This window comes from Pteropus alecto, unplaced genomic scaffold, assembly GCF_000325575.1.
Source record: "Pteropus alecto unplaced genomic scaffold, ASM32557v1 scaffold134, whole genome shotgun sequence".
Classification (NCBI taxonomy): Eukaryota; Metazoa; Chordata; class Mammalia; order Chiroptera; family Pteropodidae; genus Pteropus; species Pteropus alecto.
Window position 1 is genome coordinate 1,850,910 of NW_006436283.1, and position 10,201 is coordinate 1,861,110.

Consider the following 10,201-nt stretch of genomic DNA (forward strand, 5'->3'; position numbering starts at 1 on the left):
TCTCAGCTGCGGTGACCCAGCGCTCCCTCGCCCCAGCCCCTTCCCCAGGGCTCCTGAGCCACCTCTGCACCTAACACAGGTCAGTGGCATCAGAGCTCTGGGAACAAACTCAAAGTCCTCTGCAGGACGTGCGGGCACCGAGACCAGCCGGGCGGGCACCCATGGGACGAGCTCAAATGCGCTTTCCTGCAGCTCAGGATGGAATGGCCAGAAGGGACATGTGACAGGAGAGGATCTGATGGCTTTGCAGGACAAGGCAGGGATGGGGTGGCCAGAAGAGGGGTGTCACGGGGGAGCCGAGCTGCACAGGTGCACAGTGACCCCACCGCCATGGCAACAGCTCCCCCTGCTCTGGGCAAAGCTCCCACCTGGCACGGAGGAGGAGAGCTGCTCCCAGCTGCTCTGCACGTCCCCTGTCCAGTGGCCGGCATATCGGCCGTGGCCGGCGAAGGTGGAGCGGGAGATCACGAAGGGGCGTGTCCCCCGAGTCTTCACCAGGGCCCTGGGTGGAGCAGAGGGACAGAGAGGGCCGTGTGGAGTGGTGTCACTCCTGGCCCAGCGGGGAGGGAGGCAGGAGGCGAGGCCACCTCCAGGTCCGCTGGGCAGTCAGCTGTGCCCTGCCATCGGGCCACCTTCGAAGACACACCCTGTTTCAGGGAGGAAAGTGACCACCGCTCGTGGGGGCCACAAGCCTGTTCAGCCCAGGCTCTCCGTCCAGTCACCTCCAACCTTCCTCTGAGGGCACGGCGTGGAGGCAGAGTGCAGGGTGGCCTGGGCTCCGCCCCTTCCTCCGGGCACACGGGCCCAGCTGGCCCTCACCTGTGGGAGGCCACGGCCTCCGTCAGGCCGTACAGGTTGTGCAGGTTGTAGTGGGTAGAGAGGAGCTGGCGGCTGGAGGCGCAGATGGTAGCTGCACGGAGGGTCCCGCCAGCCACACCTGGGGGAGACGGGGCTGTTTGCGAGGCGCCTCCGCCAGCAGGCAGGTGCCGCCCCCATCCCGGGGCACCCTCAGATCTTGTGGCACACCCCACTACAGTCTCCACGTTTCCAAGGACAGGGACAAGGTGGACGCCGGAGGCTGCCCTTTGCAGACCCCAGACTCACGCCCCAGGCACCTGCCCTCGACCGCTGCTAGTCTTTCTGTATCCATCCGCCTAAGCCCGAAAGGTCCTCCCTCTGAGGGTCCCCCCGACCCCGGCTGCACGGTGTGGTGCCGCTTTTGGGGGCAGTGTCTCCCTGACCTGAGCCTGGGTCCCCCGCTCCCCCTTCCCCTGCTCACTGCACCCCGCGGCTCCTCAGAAATGACAGCCTTGAGTCTCCCAAACCAGAGAGCCGATCGGAGCCCTCAAGTCCCATGACTGGTGCCAGGGGGACAGCTCACCCGGCACATAGGGCGGGTTCTCCAGGTCATTGGCGGGACAGCCGTCCACGGAGCCCTTCACGAAGTTGGATGGCTCGTTCATGTCCTACGAGAGAGGCCCCTGAGGTGGGCGCCCTGCCCAGTGCGGAGGGGGAGCCGGTCCCCAAGGCCGAGGGACACCCAGGGGCCAGAGCCACACTCACAATCCACATGCCGTCGAAGGGCACTTGGGCGTGGAACTCGGCCACCATGTCCTGCCACCAGTCAAGGGTCTCGGGGTTGGTGAAGTCGGGGAAGGCAGTGGGTCCCGGCCACACCTGGAAGGGAGCTCAGAGGGGAGACCGGCCCCCAGAGTCTTCAAGGAGGCCCTGCACCGAACTCACCTACCTGGGCGTGGGGGCTGCACAGGTGAGCGGCGTCAGTGAGGAGGACCGCGGTGAAAACTCATCTGAGACCCCACTTTCAGACAGGGCCTGAGGCCCCAGCATCTGCCCTCCTGGGAGCCTCCCCAGCCGCCCCTCGGCCGGGCCCCCCGCCTTGTTTCTGGGCACGTCCTGAAACGGGGTGGTGAGGACTCTGCTGGGCACCCCTTGGGAAGGCCTGGGAACTGTCAGAAAGTCCCCAGGGCCTGGTGGACAAGGAGGGTCCTGAGGCCTCACCCAGGGTCTGCGGAGGTCATGCCTGGGCTGGGCCAGGCCCCCCATGACGCCTGACGGAGGACTCAGGGACCATCACTCCCAGCCGTGATGCCACCCCATCGTCCTGAACAACTTCCTGTCCCCACTGCTGGGACCCCCGCTTTCTCAGCCCCTGCCCCCCGACCCCCACTCTACCTTCCCAATCAGTGGCTGCCCGGTCTCGTTGGTGATGAAAACCCGTCTCCGCAGACCCTCGTCGTAGGGTCGGTAGCTCCCGGGGGGCCCGGCACTGCTGATGGCGGGGTCCTGGGGTGAGAGAGACGGGTCAGAGAAGGAGACACCCGAGCCTCGGCACGGACCGCTGGGTAAAGGGGGAATGCTCCCGACAGCGCCACAGGGGACGGGGCAGGGCGAGGCCGCGCACGTGTGTGCACACCCGCGGGCGTCCACGTGCACATGTGCCTTAGAGACGAAGCCAGAGGTGGGCGCACCTGGATGCGGGTTCTACCTCTGCTTCAGAGTTCTAGGGTTTCACACACTCTGCAGCGAGCATTTACTTGCGTCTGCCCTGCTCTGAGTGGCCACTGATGCCAGCTGCCCTCAGAGGGGCCGCGATGACAGAAATGAGCAGCCACTGCAAGCCCCTCGGCAGACGGGTGTCCACTGAGAGGGCATCGTGATGCCAACCCTGCCCCCGCCCTCCAGCTGCAGGGCCGGGCACTGGACCCCGAACCACAGCCCTCCGGCTGCAGGGACCGGCTCAGCGAGGCTGTGTCTTCGTGCTTGGCCACTCAGAGTCCCTCTCACCTTCACACAACACAGGTGCCCCGGGGGAGGCAGGGCCAGGAGACACTGAGCCCCCGCACTGCTCCGCCCGGCCCTGCCGGTACTGGGTGACGTCGGCTGTGCCCCCGGCCCCCTCCTTTGCTTTAAGCCAGTTAAGTCACCCGGAACCGACATTCCCTGGACATCACTGGACATCGGGGACCAAGTCTGATAGATCTGACATCCCCTCCAGATCAGGAACCATCCTCGGTGACCATGGCAGGTATGAGGAAGATGCCACCTGGGTATGGAGCCACTGGGCCCTGGGCCCCTCTTCTTTGCAAAGGGCCCGCTCCACGTGTCCCTGGAGGGCAGAGGCACTCACCACGATCATCACATACCGCCGGCCGCTCTGGTGGAGCTCCTGCACCATGGCCGGGAAGTCCCCAAAGCCGTCCTTGTTAAAAGTGAAGTCCCTCTTGGCGTCCATGTAGTCCAGGTCATTCCACTGGACGTCCTGCAGCCACAGCACAGGACCAGCTGTGGGGGCCTGGGAACTGTCCGCCCGCCCCGCGCCTCTGCCCGCCCCCACCGGGCCCCAGGCCCGCCCCGCACTCACCAGGGGGAAGTGGGCCCTGGTCATGTTCTCCACCACCTGGCGGGTGATGGCGGTGGACGAGTAGCCCCAGCGGCACAGGTGGAAGCCCAGGCCCCAGTAGGGCGGCATGAACGGGTAGCCTGCGAGCCAGCAGGACTCCGTGAGTGGGCGGAGGGCAGGGTGGGCAGGCGGGGTGGGCAGGCGGGACAGGGCGGGGAGCTGGCCTACCCACAATGTCCAGGTACTGCCGCACCACGCTCTTGGGGTCCGGGCCCAGGAAGACGTACACGTCCAGGATCCCGCCTGTTGACCTCCAGCTGAGGGCTGGGCTCGGCTGCAGGACCACGTCTGGGGAGAGCAGCCCTGGAGCTCAGGGACAAATACCCGTCTCCCCCGCGGGGCCCTTAGCACCTCACAGATGGACAAGCCAAACCACCTCTGGAGAGGGGGTCCTCCTACGGGGGACCTGGAAGCAGCCTGCTTGGGGGACAGGGGACCCTGAAGACTCACTGAGGAAGCTGGTTGGACCCCAGGACACCCCTTTCTGGCCCCTGCCCACCGCCAGAAGGGCAGGGCCACCAAAGGGCAGAGCTGGAGAGGCCACAGCACAATGGACCCATTTCCTGGAAGAGCACGTGAGGCCCGGCTCCTGCCCGCGGCCTGTGGGGGCCAGTGCAGAGAGCCCAAACTCCGTCTGTGACAGAGGCGGATGCAGCCGCACCCGGGAGCCCCCAGCCTGGGCGCAGAGAAGCAAGCCGGGTGGGGGTGGGGGGCTCAGGTGCCCGCCGGGGTGGCCCCGTCGACTTACCCATGGCATTGCTGTTCAGGAGGAAGACCCCGTGAGCCAGCCCGCCGTCCTCCAGCGCCAGGTAGAAGGGGTGGGACCCGTACAGGTTTACGTCAGGCTGCACACGGCAGACACGCGCTTAGCTCGCTCGGCCCCGCGGCCCTCCAGCCCCGGCCCCGCCCCGGCCCCCGCTGTACCACGGGGGCGATGTCCCGGTTCCAGAGGGTAATCTTGGTCCAGTTGGTGCTGAGCATCAGGGGGCCCAGGTGCTCGGCGAGGCCAGTTATGTGCTGGGACGGCAGGGACGTGGACAGCTGCAGGAACTGGTCAGCGAAGAACAGGGGGGCCACCGTGGTGTTCAGCCTGCCGGAAAGAGGCGCCTCGCACCCACGGCGGCAGATGAACCCTGGGTGGACCCGCCCAGAGGGGTCCCCGGACCCTGGTGCCCCGAGGACGCCTGGCCAGCTGCAGACATGCTGACCTTGGGACAGAAGCGGCCACGTCAGGCCCCACAACCCCGGGGTCACTGGCGTGGTGGGGACAGGGTCACCAGCGGTGCTCCCTGGCTGTGCCCACGTTACTGTGGACAGGCTCCAGGAGCGGCCTGCCCAGGGCCCTGGCCACAGCGGGCAAGGTGAGGGCCGCCCAGGGCCCTTCTAGTCCCAGAAGTTGTGGCCCTGTCCCAGTGCTGCCCCAGCTCAGCCCCAGAGCCCGTGCAGCTGCCCAGCCAGGGCTGCCCAGGGTCCCCTGAGGTAGCACGGGGTCAAGGGCAAGACAAAAAACCATGGGCAGCGCCCTCTCCAGGTGGGACACGTCACTGCTGACGTCACAAAAGGGGGACCCACAGCACGCTGCCCGCTGTGGCCCACACGCTGCCAACCTGCACGTGTGTTTGAGACCAGGATCCCACAACGGGCCTTAGCAGACTTCTCAGGTCTCAAGGGGCCTGCCGTGGCCCCCCACTGCAGAGCCAGCCCCGCCCCCACAGCTGTTTCTGGGGCTTTGCTGGCGCTGCTGCTCCGGACGCTGCTCGTGTGGACGCTGCTCGTGTGGACACGCGCACCGCCTCTCCCCACTGAGTCTGCCCTGGGGGCCGGCTGGTAATGCCCTCCCCGAAACGAATGGCGGGAAAGAAAGGGCTGCTTTTCCAAAGTTACGTTCTCGTAAGACCGAGGCCAGTCCACGTCGCGTGTCACTCAGCTCGGTGACAAAGCAGAGCCTGGCGGTTCGGAGCACGTACTGTGTGGGCCCACGTGGATAAAGTGGGCAGGGTACGTCCTGTGAAACGTGCTCGCACCGTCACACGTCAGGGCAGACAGGGCCTGACCGCTGGGCCTGTGGGCCTGTCCTGAGGAGGGGACCGTGTTGGACACGCAGAGTCACAGACACAACAGTCATGTCTAAAGCGGGTTCCAGGATGCTCGGGTGCATCCAGTGAAGGTCGGGCGGGGGGTGGCACGCTCTCCTTGGAGACAGCGGTGGGACCAACCGAGGCCTCTTCTCCCCAACAAAGGGGCGCTGGGCGCCTGCTGTGGGTCAGAACCTCCCCGGGGGCTGGAGGCTCAGCAGTGACCAGGAAAGGCTTCTGCCGCGGGTGACAGCAGCAATGATCCAAACAGAAAAACCCATGGGAGGGCCTGAGCCCTGGAGGGACGCCAACCAGAGCGGCCAACAGCAGGGACACTGGGGCCCCGGCTCGGTCACCTGCCAGCAAGCACCTCGCCTCTCCGTGCCTCAGTTTCCTCGTCTGTAAAGTGGGGATGATAATAGCACCCACTGCTGAGCTATTACAAGGATGAGATGAGGTGGCAGCCACAGCGCCTGATACGTCATAAGCGATACGTAGTATTTGCTAAATAAACAGAGCCGGCGGGAGCGGGTGCCGTCTCGGGCTGGCCCTGGGGGGGGCCCGGCACCGCTGTGCTGTGGGGCTGTCCTGTGCGTTGGAGGGGCTTGAGCAGCATCCCCGGGCTCTGCCCATTACATGCCAGCAGCACCTCACCCCTGTGACACAACCAAAACGTCTCCAGCCATTGCTGAATGTCCCTTGGGGGAAAATCTCCCCTGGCTGGGACTCCCTAGGTTAGACGTGGGAGGACCTCTGAGGACTCGGGGTGGAGGGAACACAGGGCCCCACGGGGTGGGGGTGGGTGGGGTGGACCTGGGCAGGGTCAGGGAGGATGCCATTCGGGGCCAGGCACTCACAGCACCCTGCCGTCCAGCTTGCGGCGCACGACCAGCCCAAAGGGCTCCTCGGAGAACTCCACGCTGTAGAGGGACGACGGTGCGCGGCGGCGCGTGCGCGGGGTCTCCCAGGGCACCTCGTAGCGCCGGTTGGCAGGGTCTTTGATCTAGAAGAGAGAGGTGGTGTCACGAGGTCGCCGTGGGCTGGCGGCCGCCTCTGCTCACCTCCCCGCTCCCCCCTTCGCCCTCCAGAGGGCGTGGTTCCAGTCCCAGCACGGCCACATGTCGCGTGAGCCTGGGCGCCGCTCAACCTCCCTGGGCCTGGGTCTCATCTACGGAGTCAGGTCCCCTGCTGCGGGCTGCCAGGTCAAATACGGAACAACCAGTAAATCTGAATTTCGGATAAACAACATTTTTTAAGAAAATTATTTCTAGCTAAGTATGTCTCGGATGTTGCCTGGGACAGGCGGTAAAATCATAGACTCGTCCCTTGATTATCTGGTTCGAATTTCCTCGGCATCCTGCATTTTCATTTGCTGAATCCGGCAACGCTCTGCAGCCTGGCATACCTGCCTCCGGGTGGGGACAGAATTGGAGCGCCAGCTCGTCGGGTAGGTCACGGCCGCTCCGCCCACGGGGCGGATGATAACAGTTGCTAATGATAACAGGGCCAGCAAACGGTGGGTCAAGCCCTTGCCCTTGAACCTGCACATTCGTTCTGTTGTCAGGATTTTACTGGGCACCTGTTCTGTGCCAGACACTTAAGAGGGGCTGGGACACCGCAGGGAATGATGAGACCAAAGACTCTGCCTTGGAGACCACTGCCCGAGTTGGTCCCCTTCCTCCCAGTTCACCTTTCTGCTTGCCGACTCCTGGCTGAGACTTCGTTTCCTGGGGAGGCCTAACCTCCCTCCACCAGACAGTGACACCTGCCCTCCAGAGCAAGTTCTAGACTCTTCTAGTCCCTGTCTTAGTGGCCGCTGCTGCCTGAGTGTAGGCACTGCTCAACACCTGGACTCACAGTGAGGACACAACACGTATCTGCGCCCACTGCTGTCCACGCACTCTGCCGGGTCCACGCACGCGCCCTGCCCGGTCCACGCACACGCCCGCCGCTGATCGCGCGCCCTGCCCCGTCCCTGCACACGCCCGCCTGCCCAGCCCGCCCACCGTGAAGTGGAGTCGGCTCTCGGTCTCCATCAGCACTTCCAGCCGTAAGGTCAGGATGTCCTTGGGGAAGAAGGTCGGGCTGTCTCGGGTCAGGCTGGCTGTGTAGCCCGTGTCTGTGGTGGTCAGGTTCCCCAGCTTGTAACTGGGGTAGCTGGGTGGGACGAAGCACCAGGGCTGCCCCATCTGGGATTCTCCAGATCTCCACCTCGCGGGCACATAGCAGCAGCCCCGGGCCTCACACTGCTCCTGGGTGATGGCCTTGTCTGGGGCGCAGTCAAAGCGGCTGTTGGGGGGCACGTCGCACTGTGTGGGTGCTGCTCCAGGACTGGGCTGGGGCCTTGGGCCGCCAGCCCCCTGCTGGCAACCTTGATCCATCTCCTCGGATACTTGGGAGAAGCTGTACAGCTCTCGGGGGACCACGGCAAAATCGTGGAGCAAGATGTGCCCCAGGAAGGCAGCGGCAGCCAGGGAGAGGAGGGCGCAGAGCCCCAGCTGGGGGCGGGAGCAGAGCGGCCACGGCATGTCTATGGTCTCGGTGCAGGGACCGTCCTGGAGGCCTGCCGACAGATGAACCGGGCTCAGCGGGGAAGGCAGGAGGTGTGGCCAGGGCCTCAGCGGCTCTCAAAGCAGCTTCCGGACCCGAACTTGTTGGGGCCAGCAGTGCCCAGGGCGCAGGCGAGGTCTGATGAGGCGGACGGTGGGATGGACGAGCCTTCAGTACTGCAGACAAAAGCAGGGGAGAGAGGAAAGTGGGAAGAAAAGGCTCAGATGGGGTTGCGGAACACGCTGGAGCCTTGTAAAATGCTTAGATCGCCATTAAAAAGGACTGTCACACAAAGACCGACGTGACAGACACATGGAACAAGCAAGCTACGGCAGTCACAGAGCCCGCTTCTGCACAAAGACTGAGGCCGAAGTCATTGAGGTGTGACCAGCGGAGTGGAAATGGAAGTGCCCTCACAGGGACTCGCCATCTCCCCTCTGTCCTGCTGCTGCCCAAGGTGTAGATGTCCCCTGGGGAGATGTGCTGAGCACGGCAGCCGAGGACGGCAAAGCCACAAAAGAAAGGCCTGGCCCCCAGGAGCCGGCCAGTCAGAGCCCCTCCCGGCCCTGCGGTTAGGGGACCACGCTGGTCCCCCTTGGTGGTCCTGGGTCTGCCTCTCGCCACAGCTGCGCTGGAGTCTCAGCTTGGTTACTCCAGTGGTAAGAGTGTCGTCACCTGCATGTTGCTCACGTGTATGTTCTAAATACTTGATAAGGAACCTTGCTGGTCCAGCTCCTCTGAGGAGCAGCAGAGGCCCAGATGGGACCTCGTGTGCACGGGTTCCATCGGGGGCGGCCTCTCCGTCTATTTCAGAGAAAATGGGAGGCTGCGGGGGTGGGCTGGAGAGCGACCACACCAGCCCTAAGTCTGACCCCATGGGGAGGAGGGTGGCTGGGTCCAAGCACCCCAGAATGCCATGCGGGGTAAGGGAGGTTGGGCAAGGCCATGGGGTTGGAGGGGACCTCGAGCCAGAGCTGGCCATCGGTGGGGTCCAGAGCTCCCAGAGCGGCCTGGCCTCAGCACAGCGGTGGGTTTCAGGGCGCAGCAGCTGAGCTGGGTGACCGAAGATTCAATTCAATTTTGACATGAACTCCCGGGATGAGCACAGACCCCACAGGTTAAGGTCCCGCAAGTCTGCCCCCACGGATGGCAGTCATCAATCCCAGGTTGTCACCACCTTTCCAACCAACTGGCTATAGCTGTGAGGGTTCACCCCCCAACACACAGCCTCAGATTCACCCATCGGCTAGAACAACTCACAGAATTAAGGAAAATGCTTTACTTGGTGCTATGGGTTTGTTATAAGGGACAACTCTGGACCGCCAGACGGCAGGGTGTGGGGGAAGGGGCGTGGCGCTTCTGTGCTCTCCCCCTGCATGCCACCCTCCCAGCACCAAAACGTGTCCGTCAGCTTGCAAGCTCTGCAGACCCCAGTTAGTTTAGGATTTCATTATATAGGCACAACTAATTATATTGTTGGCCAACAGTGATCAGTCGGCAGCCCCGTAGGCTCCCCAGAAGCTGGGGGTGAAAATTCCCACCCTCCAGTCCTGCTTTGATCTTTCTGGGGAGCAGCCCCCATCCTGAGGCTCTCTTGAGGCCCCCAGCTGTCAGTCATCTCATAGCATTAAAAAAACCACATTCTTATTACTCCCAAGATTCCAGGGGTTTGGGAGCTGTGTGCCGGAACAGGGGACAAAGACTGCTTTCTATACCACACAGTGTCCCAGCTCCACATCTGACACCTAATTATGAGAGCCTTCACTCGGGAGCTCCTGGCCAATGCCCACCCCTCGGCACCCCAAGCTGGCAGGCTACGGAGGTGCCGGGCACAGAGGGGCTAGCACCACACCCCCTCCTGGGGTCTCCACTTTAGACCCGGAAGGCCCGGCGATTTGCAGAACACGGGGAAAAGCTGAAGGTCAGGCGGTCGAGTGGCCCTGCTGACCAGCAGCGCCTGTCACCGCTCTCAGGCAGGTAAGTGGCTCCGAACCGCCGCTCCGCAGGCCAGGCTGGCGGTGTAGACCAGCGGGTTCAAAGGCCACCTCCAGCACTGGAGGGGGAAGCAAGGGTGGACCCGCTTTCCTCCCTGTGACACGGGCGCCACGGGGCAGCGTCCATCGATCCCTCCCCCTTTCGGGTGTCACGACTGCCC

At 64.1% G+C, this 10,201-nt stretch overlaps 1 protein-coding gene across 1 annotated transcript in view; it reads right to left on the bottom strand.

The window, feature by feature from the left end:
• The window catches only part of GAA (glucosidase alpha, acid), a 13,339-nt gene extending 4,721 nt beyond the window's left edge, over positions 1–8,618 (bottom strand). The window contains 12 exon segments of the mRNA XM_006912167.3: positions 369–502; positions 820–937; positions 1,382–1,466; positions 1,564–1,677; positions 2,194–2,304; positions 3,149–3,280; positions 3,383–3,501; positions 3,590–3,709; positions 4,170–4,266; positions 4,346–4,511; positions 6,354–6,499; positions 7,503–8,618. Of these exon segments, the coding sequence (XP_006912229.2) occupies positions 369–502; positions 820–937; positions 1,382–1,466; positions 1,564–1,677; positions 2,194–2,304; positions 3,149–3,280; positions 3,383–3,501; positions 3,590–3,709; positions 4,170–4,266; positions 4,346–4,511; positions 6,354–6,499; positions 7,503–8,024 (1,864 nt within the window). The 5' untranslated portion in view covers positions 8,025–8,618.
• Between the last annotated feature and the right edge of the window lie 1,583 nt (positions 8,619–10,201).